This window comes from Rhinolophus sinicus, linkage group LG15, assembly GCF_036562045.2.
Source record: "Rhinolophus sinicus isolate RSC01 linkage group LG15, ASM3656204v1, whole genome shotgun sequence".
NCBI classification, from domain to species: Eukaryota; Metazoa; Chordata; class Mammalia; order Chiroptera; family Rhinolophidae; genus Rhinolophus; species Rhinolophus sinicus.
In genome coordinates, this window is record NC_133764.1 from 48,807,862 (window position 1) to 48,825,800 (window position 17,939).

The 17,939-nt window shown below is 43.4% G+C and overlaps 2 protein-coding genes and 1 pseudogene across 4 annotated transcripts; 2 read left to right on the plus strand and 1 right to left on the minus strand.

The window, feature by feature from the left end:
* Positions 1-38: 38 nt before the first annotated feature.
* On the plus strand, positions 39-8,045 carry CNTD1 (cyclin N-terminal domain containing 1). 3 transcript variants are annotated; one of them, XM_019747698.2, is made up of 7 exons: positions 39-386; positions 3,414-3,489; positions 3,747-3,915; positions 4,844-5,006; positions 5,496-5,640; positions 6,243-6,339; positions 6,907-8,045. In XM_019747698.2, exons 1-7 carry the CDS (start codon positions 218-220, stop codon positions 7,075-7,077), a joined length of 990 nt encoding a protein of 329 aa, XP_019603257.1. In that variant the 5' UTR covers positions 39-217; the 3' UTR covers positions 7,078-8,045. The 3 variants fall into 3 exon arrangements, with proteins under 3 accessions (XP_019603257.1, XP_074176128.1, XP_074176129.1); XM_074320027.1 differs by having other exon boundaries at positions 77-386; positions 6,243-6,435; positions 6,907-7,015; XM_074320028.1 differs by lacking the exon at positions 3,414-3,489 and having other exon boundaries at positions 275-386; positions 6,907-7,213.
* On the minus strand, positions 7,693-17,344 carry BECN1 (beclin 1). The gene is made up of 12 exons (XM_019747697.2): positions 17,206-17,344; positions 16,806-16,934; positions 15,172-15,239; positions 14,227-14,285; positions 13,476-13,566; positions 13,234-13,370; positions 12,885-13,079; positions 11,843-11,989; positions 10,432-10,581; positions 9,863-9,923; positions 9,238-9,380; positions 7,693-8,499 (listed from the first exon to the last, which is right to left on the minus strand). Exons 2-12 carry the CDS (start codon positions 16,930-16,932, stop codon positions 8,331-8,333), a joined length of 1,347 nt encoding a protein of 448 aa, XP_019603256.1. The 5' UTR covers positions 16,933-16,934; positions 17,206-17,344; the 3' UTR covers positions 7,693-8,330.
* On the plus strand, positions 15,492-15,591 carry LOC141569023 (U6 spliceosomal RNA; annotated as a pseudogene).
* Positions 17,345-17,939: the final 595 nt, after the last annotated feature.

Consider the following 17,939-nt stretch of genomic DNA (forward strand, 5'->3'; position numbering starts at 1 on the left):
GGAAGCGGCCGTGCTTTCTGATTGGCTGAGGGGTCCGCAGCCGTTGGGGCGGGAAAAGGCTGTGGAGGGAATTGGGTTTTCCTCAGACTTGAGGTGAGGAAAGGTTAAAAGAAGGGGATAACGAAGCCAGAGTGTGGCAGAAGGCTCTGAAGAGAAGATAAGGGGGTAGGTTTATGGATCCAGTGAGCCGTCTGAGTGTCCCAAAAGTCTTCTGAAAATGGACGGACCTGTGAGGCCAAGATTGGCCTCTCGCAGTGACTTTCGGTTTGGAGCTGTTCCCACAGAGACGATCGAAGACGCTCTGCTTCACTTGGCCCAGCAGAATGAGCAAGCAGTGCAGGAGGCTGCCGGACGCATGGGCAGCTTCAGAGAGACCCGGATCGTAGGTGTGGACGCAGGGCCGGGAAGCCGGGTTTAGGGGAGACCCGGGCATCTGTCTTTGAGGCACCAGCCTTGAGATTCAGTTTACTTTATTCGTATAAATAAGTTTTGTTAGTACCTACTATGTGCCAGGTTCTGGGGATATGGTGATGAACAAGACGCACCAGCACCTTACCCTTGATTTCCATAAGTATAGAGTATTTATTATCCACACTGCCTGGGACAGAAAGATGAAATAGAGATTTACTCCCTGCTTTCAAACCATGTATAGAATCCTTGTAGAACATTAGGACAAATTTACCAATGCTTGGGTACAAGCATGGTCAGATAAGTGGCATACTAGATAAAACAAGCTTTTATAGGGCTGGAAAAGAGTGATGGGGTGAGATGGGGGTAGGAAGAATTAAGAGCCCTCCAGGCATCATGGCATTTGAGGTAGACCTTGAAGGAAGGATGACGTTTGAGTTGGTGAAGATGACAAAGGGGAAGAGCATTTCTAACATGAATAAGGCTATGGCAATAGGGATGCTTAGGGTGAGTGTGAGTACAGTGTAGTCCACGTTGGCCAAAGCACGTGGAAAAGTCGTTGAAATCAAGCTCAGAAAGGTAGTTTGGAGACATTCCATGTGGAACTCTGAATGCCAAAGTGAGGAGTTTATACTTGGCTTAGTAGGAAAACAAGAAGGCATTGAAGGTTTTTCTTTTTAAATAATGGGTGTGATACAACCGTAACCTTTGCCTTAGAAAAAAATGATTTTGGCTGTGCTGTAAAGGATGAACTGGAGTAGAGAGATGGGAGGTAGGTCTGTGTTAGTAGTTTAGGTGATAGGGCAGAGGGACTGACAAGGGAGGATGGATTAAAACCATTCCAGACGTAAAATCTAGGGTTCTGCAGTGGATGAACTTAAGAAGTGAAGAAGGCAAAGATGACTATGCCAAAGGGTTGAGCCTAGGAAACTGGGAATATAGTGGTGCCATTAAGAGAAACACATACATTAAAAAAAACATAAAACAGGAGGAAGCATGACTTTTGTTTGGGAAAGACAGTAACTTTGGTTTTGAATCTACTGAGTTTCAGGTGCTTTAAAACATTTAGAGGAAGGTTTCCAGCAGGATGTTTAAAAAGTAAGTCAGAATAGAGATCAGAACTAGAGATAAAAGTTTGCGAGTTATCTCCATAATGATACTGTTGAAACTGTGGCAGAGGATGAGCTCCTAGAGAGAGAAAAGAGAAGGTCAAGAGCAGTTCCTTGGGAAACATTTTGTGTTCGGGGAATTGGAGTAGGAAGAAGAGTATGAAGGAAATGAAAGGAGTGGTTTGGGAGACAGGAGCAGAACCAAAAGAACAATGGAAGGTAAGATGGGGTTTCAAGAAGGATGATGGTCAGCCGGGATCAGATGCTTCTGGGATATGAACAACAGGAATGAAGATGGCCAGCAGGAATGAGTATTGCAAAAGGGCCATGATACTTAATAATTTGGACATATTTGCTGGCATTTGAGACAATCATTTCAACAAGTTGAGAAAAGTAGAAGCCAAACTGCAGAACATTAGGGAGTGAATGAGGAAGGGGAAGCAGCAGGTGCAGTAAGCTAGGCTTTCAAGAAATTTAAGTGATGGAAACGAGAGAGATAAAGCCGTAGCTTGAAAGGAAAGAAGTGGAGGGTCTTTTCGTTAAATGTAGATCTGAGTACGTTTGTTAAGTACAGGAAGTGGAACCAGCAGAAGGGAGAGGTATAACCCTTATTCATTCCACCTATCCCAAGCTCAGTTTTCTTGGCAAATTAAAATGGAAAATAGAAACAGTTGCATGGATAGATAATTCAGGCCAAAACCAAAACCAAACCAAACAACTATGCATACCTACAAAAAAACAAAAAACAAAGAAAGCCTAAACTCCAGCAAATAAAAGGACTGGCTAACAACACACAATTATGTATTTGAAGGTATTTTGCTTAATTGCTTCAATTAAGTCTCTTCTTCATTGGACACTGCTAGCAGAGCTTTAGTCTCTGTAGCAATAAGGTTTAATACCTATACCTCTGTGTAACATGTGTCGAGTAGATTGTTAAGTTATCTTGTTCTAGCTTGACTTTTATAGGGTTTTTTTTCTAAAAAAGTCAAATTTTCTCTGAACATATGGTAAATTGATTGTATGTAATTTTTTGCTGATCAGTGCTAAAAGTTCCCAGTTCTGCAGAAGCTGTCTTTTTTGAGAAGTAACATTTACCCTCGTTTCTACCCTCTAATGATATTGCAAACTAAATAGAATTCTATCTGGGGCGGTTCTTTCAAAGAGAAACAGGCAGCCTAAAATCTTGCCAAGGTATCTTGCCCTTCCCACCTTCTCAGTGACTCCGCCCCACCCCAGAATTGGGCTATGTTCCCTGATTTGGAGGATGTTTCTTCAAAACAAGCCACTCCACTGTATAAAACTTGCTCCTGAGGAGAGGCTCAGCCACCACAGATTTACCCAACAAACTGGTGGTGGAGAGATGGTGTCCAGCTGTTAAGGTGAATCGTGTTTGTAAAGCCATGGGAGTTCTCCAGAGGGTGGTTACTAAACAAACAGTATTATAAAGAATATTGAATCTCCAGGAGGGATCTTTCTGTTCCTGTCAACATTCCACCGCAAACAGAATATAGGGGTTAAGGTTTTTATCCATCCCAAGAATCTCCCTTGAAGCTGGGGGTTCCCAGCATGGTGTAGAGGGCAATTAGACCAGATGGTGTGTTTGTGTGTAGCTGCCTAAGCCTTTTATCAGCTGAGACCCACAGGAAGTCTCAAGGGTCACTGAGGGGGCTTGGTAAGCCCTTGTCTTTGGCACTCAGTCAGCCCACTTTTCATGCCTCTGATCTGCCTATTGGCAGCAAAGGAAACTAAGCTCAGCTTGGGTTTTTTCAGTCTCATCTTTCTCACCTCCTGACCCTCTTCCCTCAGCCCCATCATGGCTTTTACACAACACCAAGAGTTCACAGAGTGGTTTTGGTTGCACCTTGTGAATTAGGCTCTTCTTTCCTATTTTGGCAGAGTTTGTTTTTCTCCTGTCTGAACAATGGTGTCTGGAGAAATCCGTGAGCTACCAAGCTGTAGAAATCCTAGAAAGGTAAAGCACTGAGCATAAGGCCTTTGTAAGTGGTACCTCTCAGAATGGCTAATGTACCCAAATCTTAAAAAAAAAAAAAAAAAAAGTACTAGTTGCCCCTTACCATGAGACCTGGTTTTGCACCCTCTATTACTTGTAAATGTTAATTTCTTAGCTTGCAATTGCTATTGGAGAGGATAAGACGCAGCATAGTTTGAAGCAGAAACTCCCTTTAGTTTGAGGGTGGATTGTTTACTTTCCCTTTCCCTTCTTTATAGGTTTATGGTTAAGCAGGCAGAGAATATCTGCAAGCAAGCCACCATCCAGCTGAGAGATAAGACAGAGCCTCAGAATTGGAGGGCTCTGAAAGAGCAGCTTTTCAACAAGTTTATCCTGCGTCTTATGTCATGTGTTCAGCTGGCGAGCAAACTTTCTTTCCACTACAAAGTAAGGAGCTGGGGTTGCTCATAGGCACCTGAGTGTTAGAAAGAAACCAGCTCTTCCAAAGGTGACTGTGAGAAATCTACTCCTAGGCTAGGTGATACTACTCATGTAGAAATTCCAGAGTGTAATTATGCTTCCTAAACATATCTTCCCACCCTCACCCCCCCACGCATAGTCACACAGAGGCAACTATTAAATAGCCTGAAGTTCTGTTCCCAAAGTATAACTGCTGGACAGATGCCATCATTCATACAGGTCACCTTTTCTCCCCTTGGACTCAAGGACAGTTTACATAAGGTGTCTGAATTGCCAACAAACCTATCAGTATTAAAGGCAAACTATTACATTTATAAAGGATCAATTTTCCCCCCACATCACTACCCAATGCCTATCTAACAAAATATCACTCAGCAAATATTTATTGTCTTCTGTGGACTGATGCTGCACCAGGTGCAATGGCTGCAACAGTAAAAATATTGTCTGTGCTCTCAAGGAACTTATTATCTAATGAGGCAAATAACGTGGGGAACTGTTCCAACTAGTGTAAATACAGAGGGCTATGAATGTACCTCATCAGCCTTGGAGAGTAAAGGAAGTGTATTTAAAGAAAATTACTTCTTAAGGGGGAAGGGGTGTGGAAGATGGGTGGATCCTAAGGGAAGAGGGAGAGGAGTTAAGGAAAGCAGGGAGAGAGAAGGGAGAGGAAAGGGAGATCCAGATACAGTAAACAGCCTGGGTGGTGGCTCGGAGTTTGGGAACTGCAAGTCATTCTAGATGACAAGCATCAAGTGTAAGGGGGAATTACCAAGAGAGGAGACGAGATGAAGGCATGGGCTGGATTGTGAAGGGCTTTGTATACTATGCCAAGATGTATGACCTTTTACTCTGACACCCTTCTCTCCCTCTCACTGTTTTGTTTTTCTTTGCTCAGATAATCAGCAACATCACAGTCCTGAATTTCCTCCAAGCTCTAGGGTATCTGCACACTAAAGAAGAACTGCTGGAGTCAGAGCTTGATGTTTTGAAGTCCCTGAACTTCCAAATCAATCTGCCTACTCCCCTGGCTTATGTGGAGATGCTCCTGGAGGTTCTAGGTACTTTATTGTGTGCCAGGGACTGTGGGATGGAGTCTCCCAGAGGAGGCAGTAAGAATGTGCCCAGGGGTTTGCGAGCAGTGGGCAGAATACACCAGAATCCAGGAACAGCAGGAAGCCTGAGATGATGGAGAAAAGTGTTCCCTCTGGTACTTGTCACAGGGAAAGAAACTCAGGTCTCAGCACCTGGCTTCTGTTCGGACTCACTAGGTACTCTAACCGCAGGATCAAAGTGTTGATTTTACAGAGGCATGAGTTAAGAGGGGGGCCAACAAACATACTCTAACTGTATATATATACTGTAGATGGGAGGTTTCTCTACCTCTCCCTTTATCCTTTAAAATTGACCTCCAGCTAAAGAGGTTTCTTATAGTAAAACAAAGCAACCAGGAAGCACATTAGCAGCTCATCAGCTTTATGTTACATGACTGTGATTATAACCAGAAAAGACCCGCATAATGCTCTTTACCACATCCATACTCCATCTAGGATACAATGGCTGTTTGGTCCCAACTACACAGCTGCATGCAACCTGCCTGACCCTGCTCGACCTAGTCTATCTTTTGCGTGAACCCATATATGAGAGCTTGCTGAGGGCTTCGATTGAGAACTCCACACCCAGTCAACTGCAAGGGTATGACAACTCCTTTAGGGTAGGCGCCTTCTCATGCTCTCATAGCATGAGAACTTGGGGAACGGAATTTAGGCATCCAGTCCACAGATAACCTGCATAGGTTACCTGGTTCAAATTAACATCCAATATGACAGCCCAATCAGCAAAACCTAAATGCTTTTAAACTTAAATGACTTCAAGTAATTAACATACTTCCTTTCCTAGTACTTCCTTTATAGCTGTTTATAATTTGAGATTACTGGACTGCTTTTATAGTCACTTAGAAAAAAAGCCAGTCACAGGGTTGCAACTTGGACAAAAGTGTTTGATTACTGTAAAGTCAGACTAGTAAAAAGCCTCACAGTTACATTTGTTAGGGAGACAGATGGAACAACAAAAGGCCTACAAACCATTCAGACAGGAGGCTCATGTTTTAATCCCAGTTGATTTGGGGGAGGTTGGGAGAGGAGTCAATTAGCTATTACTTGACTATTTCCTTCCATATCTAAAAAAATCCAAGATGCTCAACATCAACAACTAATAGGTGAAGTTCCATGACCCTAGGGTTTGGAAGATCAAGTTTCATTCTAGCTCCAAAATTAATAATGGTTTTAATCACTCAGGGAAAAGTTCGTTTCAGTGAAGGAAGATTTCATGCTGTTGGCAGTAGGAATCATTGCAGCAAGTGCTTTCATCCAAAACCATGAGTGTTGGAGCCAGGTACGCACCACTGAGCAGGACCAGCATGGTCAGAATTCATTTAATAGAAAGCATTCTCCCATTAGTTAAAGGAAAACAGAAGACAACCTATAAAAGGTAAGTGCCAAGACCCAGGATTAGGATGAATAAGCAGGATTTGGGAAGAGGAAAAACTAGGACTGAAAAGTGTTCTCCACTTTTCCTCTCATTGAAATTGGACATGGAGGCCCAATTCAGCTTGTTCGTTTCCCTTTATGATAATAATCTGCTGTCATGCTAAAGTCCAATAAGTATTTCCTCCCAAAGAGAGAAAATGTCAAGGCCCAAATATCCCTCTCACAATTCACAAAACTTATCTCCAACAGAGTGAACGTCTAGCAGAAACTTTCCACACTAACACCATCAGGGCAAAGGTATCCGAATGTCATCTGCCCACTGGCAAACACTGGGATCTGGATTTAATCTTCTCTGTAAATTCAGAGAAACGGAAAAAAATTTCTATTTGGCTTGAGAGAGCAAGCAATTTGTGTTTGTGTACTACAACATGTTGAGATGATTCAGTACTAAGAAATCTGTCTGTTTCCGAAGGTTGTGGGGCATTTGCAGAGCATCACCGGCATTACGTTGGAGAGTATCACCGCGTTCTCTTACGCAATCCTGACTCACAGCGTGGGAGCCAACACTCCAGGGCCACAGCAGCCTATTCCTCCCCACCTGGCAGCCAGAGCTCTGAGGGCTGCTGCTTCCTCCAACACATGAGGCGGGCTGAATCCACCAAATATAAACAGCCTTCTGTCATTGCACTCACCCTCCCTGTTTACTTTCATACTCAGGGTACAAAAGTTTCAAGTATCTTTTGAACCATGTTTTGTATTCCAACTTCTGCTTATTTTTCTGCATCAGAGAAAGAATTAAGGTGGATGAACATGTCTTTTTTTGTTGTTGTATCAGACTGAAAATGTAAAAAGCTGGGAGAAATAGAATGTTAGTGAAGTTGGTTCAATTTTGTTTAACAAGATAGTTATGGCTTTTCTTAATTGTTCATTTCATTAAGAGAGAACATCACACATGGAGATTAGTATTAACCAGGGGCTCAAAAAACGAGGCCATCTGGGTGACCTTGACTGAGCAAGGAGGAAGCCTTTATTTCCCCTTAAAGCTAATTTAACATCTCTGTTCTGTTACTGAGATCTACACAAATAGGGCATTCCCTACAGCTGTCTATTTCCACCAGTCTTTTTAAAAAGTAACACTAACCCATCTCTAAACCTGTTTCAACAGAATTTCCACATACCTGCACTTGAACTCAATTCTCCCAGAATACAAAGTACTCTATTTTAGTTAAAGAAAAACCCAACAGTGCACCTTGGGCAGTTATCAGACTGCAGCAAATCTTTTATTACAAATAATTAAATCTCTCCATAATGTCTCAAACAGTATCAAACACCATTTCATATCACTAACACAGAGCAGAGTAGGCATTCAGTACTAGAATTGAGTGAGGAGAAGTATTAAATTTCAAGCTTCTGATCACATCACATGGTGACCGAAACCTATATGTCATTTTCTCACGTTATCCAACTGTGCGTCTCATACATCTCATCGTCTCAGTGGAGACAAAAGTTTCTATTTCATATTGTTAAGTGCAGGAAGTTGAGAGAGATAAAATCCAGTGAAAACACATCGATCTCAATTCAACTCAGTTAAAAAAAAAAAAAACAAGCAAACTTAAATTAGTTGTTTTAAGGGGAGAGAGGGAAAGGAAGGCCTGGGGTTAAGAGTCAAAACTATAACAAAGGCTGGTAAGCTATACATGGCATGTTATAGCTCTGAAAACTATTTGTCATATGATATTTTAAAATAAAGTGGCTTTTGTGGATTTTTTTTTTCTTTTTTGGTATTGTAAACATGTGCTGTTTAATAGTACCCGAATTTAATTTAAAACACTTTTTTTCAAACAAAACAAAATTTAAAGCCTTTAAGGCAAACATTCCCCTAAGGAAAAAACAAAGTCATTTGTTATAAAACTGTGAGGACACCCAAGCAAGACCCCACTTAAGATTCGTCAGCATGAACTTGAGAGCTTTTGTCCACTGTTCCTCAGAGTTAAACTGGGTTTTGATGGAATAGGAGCCGCCGCTGCCTCCTGTGTCTTCAATCTTGCCTTTCTCCACATCCATCCTACAGACGGACACAGCAGAGCTCATTAGTAACTGAGATCCGAGTTCAGTCAGTTCAGGCAAATGGGCAGGGACTTGATCATGGGACCATTCACGTCATTTTATCTATTAAAGAACTCTTGGCGAGGAACGGTAGTGTATTTTGGATTTGCTTGAAAGCCAAAAATCAAGAAGGCTGTCACAAGAGCCTCATTGTCACTGTGGAGTACAGGGACAGGACACACACCCAAACAGATGACAAGCCCAGAGCAGAGGGTAAGGGTTACAGTACTCCTCACTGTTTTCCTAGGCATCCCTGAACTCACGGGGAGAGAAAAGAGGCAGAAGAAAAGAAACGCTTTGTTTCGGGCTGACAGAAGCAGCTCAGCCTTACTCTCTGGAACTAAGGTCTCCATCCATCACTGGGCTCCTACACAATTTGACCAAAGGGAGCATTCCTGTATATTTCCAAGGGCTTAAGGGAAAACCTCCCTGAAACTGGACAGCTGGTTTGAGCTCTGTGCCAAGAAAATCCCCCAAACCATCTAAGATAACATTCTTTTTCTCCAGGGACCAGGTGGTCACATTCTGTCCTGCTTGCAGTGTTGGATCCATCTTTGCCCATCAGTGTCATGTGATTTTTGCACCATTTTCTGCTTTCCCACTATTTATACTATGTTTTGCCTCCATTCTAACTGTCCCTACAATTCTGTTCAATTTGGTCCTACTCTAGGTTCACTCAGCAGTGGGGGATACTGACCTGTAAGGAAGACAAAAACGTGTCTCGCCTTTCTCAACCTCTTCTTTGAACTGCTGCACACAGTCCAGGAAAGCCACCATTGCATGGTCAAACTTGTTGTCCCAGAAAAACCGCAGCCCCCCAGAACAGTACAACGGCAGCTCCTGCCCAAGAGAAAACTGGCTATGGGTGTGGCACCAAGACAGGTTATCAGAGATTGTTCCCAATTCTATCAGTCTCTCAAGTCATGTCCTTTCTGTATTCCACTGGAAATAGTAACCTTGGGCAAATAACAATGCAACTGGAACTGTTCCACCGGAAATGCATTCAACACCTACCTCAGTGATGCCTTCCCCATCCTAGCGCACACATGCTCCTCTGATCTGCCCATATACCTTCTCATCAGACTGTAAAAACCTAGTTTTCCCTATAGATCTCAAAGAGCTAATCCTTAACTCGACAAGACATTGAATAAGACACTGGCTCTTCATGAGCTATCTCAGTCTAAGAAAGAAACTGAATAATGCCACTATCAAAAGCAAACCATTTCGTGCTCGCTTCGGCAGCACATATACTAAAAGCAAACCATTTCATTAGGAGGTGCAAGAATTCTGTATTCCAGTGAAAATGGAGTTTCTCAGAGTACCTTAGATTTGTCTGTCAGAGACTCCAGGTATGAATGGTTTCCATAGGGAACAAGTCGATACCTAAAAAGGAGATGCATACAGAGATGGATATACAGCACTATTCCTAAAGCGATTATTGGGATGTTAGAACCCACTGATTTTCAGACTTCATCCTACCCAAGGACCTCTTTTATTATTCCCACCTCTCTCTCTCACCTCCCCATGCTTAACATTTTGTTTACCAAACAAACGACATTTATTATATAATTGTCTGGGGGCCTTTGTGGATGAATGCATTTTTTGGTTTAGATTTAAAAACAAAAACTGAAAATAGCTTGAGGAACACTCAGGTTCTGGAGACAGTATGTCGGGGACCACTGTTATGGTCATGCAGCTCAAGGACTGCCTGATCAGTAGAAAGAGCCAGAAGCTGGTGAGGGGAAAACCAGAAGCAGAGCGTCTGCACAGACAGCAAACTCCCAGTCTGTTAGGAGCAAGGGTTCCTGCCATGGTGGAGAGCAGTACCAGGATGGAGATACAGATTATATCAAAGACATACCACACCCCAACAAAGGGCTATATTTCTTACCTCTGAAATTTCAGACCCATCTTATTGGCCAAGGCATGGAGCAGCAATACCGTCTGGCCCCAAGCAGCATTAATCTCATTCCATTCCACAGGAACACTGGGTAGGCGACCCAGTCTGAAGTTATTGATTGTGCCAAACTGTCCACTGTGCCTATAGAAGGCAGAAGGGCAGGGAAAAATACAGGGAGAACTTAGCAACTTCTGAGACTTCCTGCTCTCACCTAAAACCTAACATAAACCTCTCTCCTTATCTCCAGATTCATATATCCAAGCTTTACTTGGTAGTTTAAATACTAGTCTAAAAAACACGAGTCATCTTCTTTCCACCTGCTGCTCAGATGTCAAAGCAAAAACCTTGAATGCTCTCTCTCATCTCCCTCCCCGCAAAAAAACAATAAACTGTTGATTTCACCTCCTAAATCTCTTAAATCTGTCCACTTCTCTCCAAACGCAATGCCATACTCTCTTTTCCTGTTTAGATTGCTACTGACAAGTCTCCCTATCAAAAATACTGCCCTTTTCCCCCAAGTCATTTTTCACATTGCAGGTAAAGCGATCATCACAAATGCAAACGTAATTATGTCGCTTCCCTGCCTAAAATGCTTCTGTGGCTCCCACTGTTTTTGGATACAGTCCAAATCCTCTCAAGAGGCCTACACGATCCTTTAGGAATTGATAACGCTCCAGTTTCATATCCTGTCATTCTCCCCTTTACACTCCATCTTCACTCACAATAAGCTCCTTTCAGTTCTCTGAATTCACCACTCCCACTTTCCTATTTCTTTGCACATGATGTTCTCTCTGCCAGGAACAACCCCCCTCCTCTGCAGACTTCTACTTCATATCTCAGCTTAAACATCAGCCTCCTCTGGGGGAAACTTTCCATACGGCCTCCCCACATTGGGAAACGTGTCCTTCTGGGTTCCCACAGCACCCTAAGTTAACTATTATCACACTGTACTACAATTGCCTATTACTTATCCATCTCTTCCGCGAGATTATAAGTAAGTAGAAGGCAGAATGCATAGTTTGCTGTTGCCCTCCTAGTGCTAGCAGTGCCTACCATACGGTAGATGTTCAACAGATACTAGTTAAATAGATAAAACGTCAAATAAATGAACACATGAATGACTCTAGAGGTAAGAAACCAGCTCCAGGCAGAGGACCCGAATTTCATGTGGCTGGAGGGCTCAGATCTTTCCCTTTCCTTGGAAGAGTGGATGTCACCAAACTCTAGAATTCCAATCCCTGATTGTGCCTATCCAATCACAAGGAGTTAAAGAAACCTAGATGGGGTGAAAATGACATACAGTCCTATTTTGTGGGAGGTGGGCCCCTGGCTTAGTGGTGAGCAGCTAAGGTCCAGATATGTAGTGCTCCCCAGATGCTCCTCACCCTCCAGCCCTCATTACCAAATGTGGAAGGTTGCATTAAAGACGTTGGTTTTCTTCAGCTTGTCCAGCTGCATCTGGGCATAACGCATCTGGTTTTCTACGCTCTTCAGCTCATCATCCAATTCCAGCTGTTGTCGTTTAAATTCACTGTACTCCCTCTGATACCTGTGAGCAGCCAAAGTGGCCGTTAGTTTGGGGGCTGAAATTTCCCTGTTACCACCCCTCTTAACGATTTATCCTTAGTGATTATGGTTCTACCCAGTTACAGCATCTTTTAGATCTGGCACAGATCCCACTCAAAGGAACGTACATGCCCTAGTCGTTTTGCCTGGGAGGGACAGAAATGTCTCAAATTCCCACTGCCCATGTGCAAAACGGGAAGGAAAAACAGATTCTTCCAAACCAGGACCACACACCACTTGGATGTCTGATCTTTTCTAAAAGTGAGGTGAGTGGGTCAAGAGTGGCTTCCTTCACAGACTGGCCATAACTGAACTTCTGTAACTTCACCTCTGGATACTATTGTCTTTTAAATAGTTAGTAAACACCACTTCCAATGGAACTTGTCACACTACTCTGTGAAAAATTAACTTTTTTCTCTGTCCTTCATGTACCCAACTTCAGTTAGTGTGGACACTGTGTCGCCTCCAATAGACAGAGGGTTCTCTCAGGACAAGAGCACCAATGAAATTTCTGAATTGGGAAAGAATGAATATAGGCCAATATGCTCATCTTTGCAGAGGAGGATGCTGGGTACAGCAACTGACTTACCCAAATGAGCCCTGTTCCTACAGCAGAGCTGTGACTAGAGCCCTGGTTCTCTGCTTTCTATTTAACCAACATGCTTTTTTCACTTAATCATGCTAACCCTTCAGACTTAACCCTCCTAACGAACCTCTAGAAACAGGGCCTGAAAATAACACGCAGGATCCAGAGCAGATAGGCTGTGGAATGACAGCTGACTGCAGCTTACAAAGTAATCAAACACATTCAGCTGGAAGCCATTTCCCCTCCTGGAGCCTTGAGGACAGGAAGATAGAAGAACACAGCGATCACTCACTGAGCCTCCTCCTGATCCAATTTCTCAGCCTCAGCCTGGACCTTCTCGAGATTTTCTGCCACTATCTTGCGGTTCTTTTCCACATCTTCCAGCTCCTGGATCAGCCTCTCCTCCTCTAACGCCAGCTCCTTTAGCTCCATCTGTAGCTGTTCACTGTCATCCTCATTCATTTGCTCTAAGATTTCCAAACAGCGTCTGCCAAGGACACAAGCAGAGTGTGCTTACCAGAAACTGTTACTCTGTTCACCTGCGTGGAGCATAGCTCTTGGGTAAGAGCTAAGCAGTCTCATAGCAGTAAAAGCTCTAAGACCCAGATCTGTTGCCAGGCCCTGGCTCTGGAGGCACTCACTTGTAGTTTTGACACTCATTTTCAGTGACGTTGAGCTGAGTGTCCAGCTGGTCTAACAGAGTATCTGTGCATTCCTCACACAGTGGGTGATCCACATCTGTCTGGCCAGACATGATGTCAAAAAGGTCCCCAGTGACCTGGAAGTGTGGGAAAGTTAGATAGGGTCTTCCCCACGCTACATGCCCAGACACCCCCTCTACCAGCCAAGCCCACTGTTTGCCACTGGAATCAGGCCGACTTGCCTTCAGTCTTCGGCTGAGGTTCTCCATTGTGCCGCCATCGGATGCCTCCCCGATCAGAGTGAAGCTGTTGGCACTTTCTGTAGACATCATCCTGCAGACAGCCCCCCGCCCATGGGCCACATGAGGGAGCAGAGAGGCCTCCTCCACCTACTGCGGTGCCAGTGGCAGAGACTCTCAAGCACCAGCTGAGGGGCCTCAAGGTGCATACCCACTCCTAGCCCGACTGACCTCCCAAGGGTACCTCTCTCCCAAGGGAAGGCCATGCTGGTCTTCCAGAGGGGCACTCAGCACGAAGGTTGGCCTGCATGGACTAAGGAGGGAGAGGGGGCATCAAAAACTGTTATGTGTGTGTCTATAGTAGAAAAGGAAGGAGAATCAGGAAAGACCATTTTTTTAAATATTACATCCCTTGCCAGCCACCTTCACATGCATCAATAACTAAGGACCTGAACATCTAACATTTACTATTTAAAAATTTTTCAAGAGCCCATCTCTTTTATTAGTTAATCACTCCCTCAACTTTTCTCAGTTCTTCATAAGAGCCCTTCCCACTGTGTGAATGGTTATCGGAAAAACTCAATCAGTAATGGAAGATGATGGGCCAGGTACAAGGGAATGCATATTCCCTGGAAGAGCCAAAAGGCTAGGTGATGATTTGTCTCCATCACCTGGCTCCAGGTCTCAATTCTGGGTTCAGTTAAAATTCTACTGGTCTTTGGTAAGGAGCAGGGGGCTGAGGAGTAGTAGGCACCTGGCTGGGGGGATGAATCTGCGAGAGACACCATCCTGGCGAGTTTCAATAAATGGCTCCTGGGAAGAAAATAAGAGGGCATTATAATTCTGGAAGCTTAAAGGTGGAGTCTATTTCACAAAGAGCCTCAGAACTATTTGGCTTTACCCTTGATTTATAACCGTAAGACTTGATAAACCACAGCGACTTAAGAAATGGGTATTATGTAGCCAACCTTGGATACATGCACCAAGAAAGGACCCCTGGTACATACAAACCCCAAGTCCCATTTAATTTTTTGTGGGGAACAGCAGTCCCTAACTATGTTTTACTCTACTATAGTTACATTTGCATTTTCTCAACACTTCCTAGCCAGGGGTAGGGGTGAAGTGCCCTAAATCATGGTCTAAGGAAAAAGCCAGATCAGACTGCAATGAAGTTTGCCATGGCATAAAACAAAGTAGATAATTTATACATTTTCAATACTTCAATGATATAATTTATGTGATCAAAATCTGATGACATCTATCTTTAGCAATGAAAATGATCACTGTTTAAAAATGACATGTTTTCTAACACTGACAATCCTTTCTGGCTAAGGTAATCATACAATTCACTGCCCAAACCAACATACTTTTGAGAATGGAGAGGAGTGGATATTAATTAGCTAGGACAACAGATGTAAACTAGAAATGCCCTGGGATGACCTGGATACATAGGTCATCCCATCTGCCACCTATAATGGCTTATAATTCTGCCTCAAATAAAGAGTCTCTCTCCACATTATGGAATGGATGCCTCATTCAGTAACCATGTGACATCAGGTGTACTTCTGTACCTCTAATGATACACAATGGCACGATCATGTGGAATGCCTCTTGTTAATCAGAGCTCCCAAAAGTATGGTGGTTCTAGAAGTACCAAGTATGCTGCAGAAATCCAGTTTGCATTCCCGTGTTTTCTCACCTCTCCTGAGTTAGCCTCTTCCTCCTGGGTCTCTCCTGGTTTTACCTGGGCTGTGGCAAGTAATGGAGCTAAGGACAAGAAAAATATTGAGTCAGAAAGAATCTTATCAAAGCAGGAGCAGGTATGAAAGTATGGGAAAAGAATTGGAAATATCCTCATTACCACCCCCATTTCCACTTTTTTCTTAAATTACCACTTATAGAAAGAAGACTCTCTTGCCTTCTCCCCGTCATTCCCATTAAATCAGATTAAGGAGTTGTTACAATTTTTCTAGTCTAATGGTATCTTGGTTATGTTTTTAAAAAGAGACCTTATCACGCTCGCTTCCACAGCACAAATACCAAGGTAGGAACTATACAGAGATTAGCATAGCCCCTGCACAAGGATGACAAGCAAATTCATGAAAAAGAAAAAACACACAACACCTTATCATTCAAAAATAGTTACCAAAATGTTTACATATTTATGTTTGGAATTTGCTTCAAAATAATTTTGGGTGGGAGGGGAATGGATGCGACTGTATATGAAACATTAAAAATGCATTAACTGGGTGGTGAACACACAATGGGATTTGTAGACGATGTAATACAGAATTGTACACCTGCAATCTATGTAATTTTACTAACAATTGTCAACCCAATAAATTTTTAAAAAATGCATTAATAATTGTGAAGCTAGGTGATGGGTACACGGGGCTCATTAGGTACTTTGAAATTTTCCATAATACAAGCAAAAACCAAAATAATTGAGTGGGGATGGGAGGTGAGTGGAGGTATAGAGAACACAAGAATGAGAAAATGTAGCTAATTGTTGAAACCAGGTGATTGATACAGTGAGTTCATTATGTTATTCTCTAGGCTGTATGTTTGGAAGTTTTCATAATAAAAAGTTTAAAATATATTAAAGAGTTAATTCCCCTCAAAAAAGAAAAATCAGGTAGTAATAATAGCTAACATTTATTGACTATTATTTGCCCAGCATATTCCTAAGTATTTAAGTTATCATATTTGATCCTTACGACTACCTCAAGGTCGTTTTACATTTTATAGATTAAAAAAACTAAGAAACCAGGCCTAGAGAGGTGAAGTAACTTGAAAAAAGTCATTCAGCCAGTAAATGACAGCCAGGATTTAAATCCAAGGAGGCTGACTCCAGACCCATGAGCTTATTTAAACTACCTATTCAGTCCTTTTTTTCTAACTTCATCTCACTTCTTGGGATTCTGAGACTCTTCCTCCATGTACCAGCTGTTGACCACTGGGTATGTTAAAGTCCTTTAAGCTCTCTGCGTCTCAATTCCTCATCTAAAAAATGACCCAAAAGGTTTGTTGCAGGCACTAAACAAAGTAATGCACTTGGTGTAGGGTAAATTCTCAACAAATGCATATATATATTCCTTTACTCTGTAACAGCAGGAGTAGAAAACTAGGAAATTTCCTTGCTATATCAAGCTCTCAGAAGCACGAAGAGTCAGAACTCCGGATGAGAAGACGGAGCCAGAGAGATTAAGTAACTTTCCTTGGTTTAACGACGCATCTGTGGCAGACTACACGGATAGACACCTTAAGGCCTACATCTTCAAAGCTGCCCACTTTCAACGATCTTGACAACCTTTTTCCAAGGGTCTCGCTGACCTGTGAGCTCCTGGATAGTGACACGGTCCAGGATCTTGAAGCTCGTGTCCAGTTTCAGGGGCTGGCTGCAGCGCTGGCACACGAAGCTCACCTGCATGGTGCTGCTGGACGTCTTAGACCCCTCCATCCCTGCGGCGATGGAGAGGAGGCGATATTAGGGAGAATCGGCGCCCTTGAACCCCAGGTCCGGAGCTACCACCTGTCTTGCTAGTGCGGTTAAAGGAGAAAATCCTTGCCTGCACCGTTCCCTCTAGGAGCGGAACGATACCAACTGGACCTGCTGCCGGGACAGCCCCAGCACAGGCAGTTTACAGCCCAATCAGGGATGGGGTGCAACAAGAGCCGTCAGGGTTCCCAGGTTCCCTTCTAAGGTCGTGATTCAGCCCTCGACGCTCTTCACCTCGGGGCCCGGAGCCCGCCACCCTCGTCCGGTCTACCGCGGGGGCACCGTGGCCTCGGGTCTGCCAAGGAGCGAGGCCTCCAGAACTGCCATCGCCCAGTCTTCAGCTACTTCCCGGTCAGCCAGCGGAGGACTTCCGCCCTGAACGGATATGACGACACGGAGGCGGCTGCAGCAGGAGGAGCCAGGAAGTCCGTCCCTGTCCACCCGCTTTTACGGGCACGGCTGCGACCCCTAGAGGCTGAATTGGGAAAGGCGGCCGGCATCGGCGTGTGGACAAAGGTTGCGATATCAAGTGGGAAAGAATGAGGAGTCTCCGCCGTTCTCTAATTCAGTGAATTTTCTTCAGATTTGTCACTTCTGAGCGGAGCTGCTTTTAACTCTTTCTGCAGTATCCGTTTTAAAAGTTTCTCCTTGGAAGAGCTGGGCTTTCTTTCAAATGCCCTTGAAAGAATGGTAGACAGACTTGGACGGGAAGGCGAGGAGGTGAACTTCATTGTTTTATTTTATATTATAAACTTTCAGTTATTAATTAAGGAAAGTCGAGCACTTCAGATATTGAAACGTATTATAAAGTATAAAACTAAAACGTTTTTGTCTTGGTCCAGGAATACACAGATCAGTGAAACAGAATGGAGTTCAAAAATAAACCAAGTATACAGGAGGTTTTAGTATATAATAAAGCTAGTATTTCAAATCAGTGGGCAAATGAACTACTTAATAATTGATGAGGG

Excerpts from the sequence above, each read along its gene's own strand:
- CNTD1 (XM_019747698.2), top strand. The coding sequence starts at position 218 with ATGGACGGACCTGTGAGGCCAAGATTGGCCTCTCGCAGTGACTTTCGG. Across the intron at positions 3,490-3,746 it reads GCTGTAGAAATCCTAGAAAG|GTTTATGGTTAAGCAGGCAG; the intron begins GTAAAGCACTGA and ends CCTTCTTTATAG. Across the intron at positions 3,916-4,843 it reads AACTTTCTTTCCACTACAAA|ATAATCAGCAACATCACAGT; the intron begins GTAAGGAGCTGG and ends TTCTTTGCTCAG.
- BECN1 (XM_019747697.2), bottom strand. The coding sequence starts at position 16,932 with ATGGAGGGGTCTAAGACGTCCAGCAGCACCATGCAGGTGAGCTTCGTG. Across the intron at positions 14,286-15,171 it reads AAGAGGCTAACTCAGGAGAG|GAGCCATTTATTGAAACTCG; the intron begins GTGAGAAAACAC and ends TTTTCTTCCCAG. Across the intron at positions 9,924-10,431 it reads ATGGGTCTGAAATTTCAGAG|GTATCGACTTGTTCCCTATG; the intron begins GTAAGAAATATA and ends TCTCCTTTTTAG.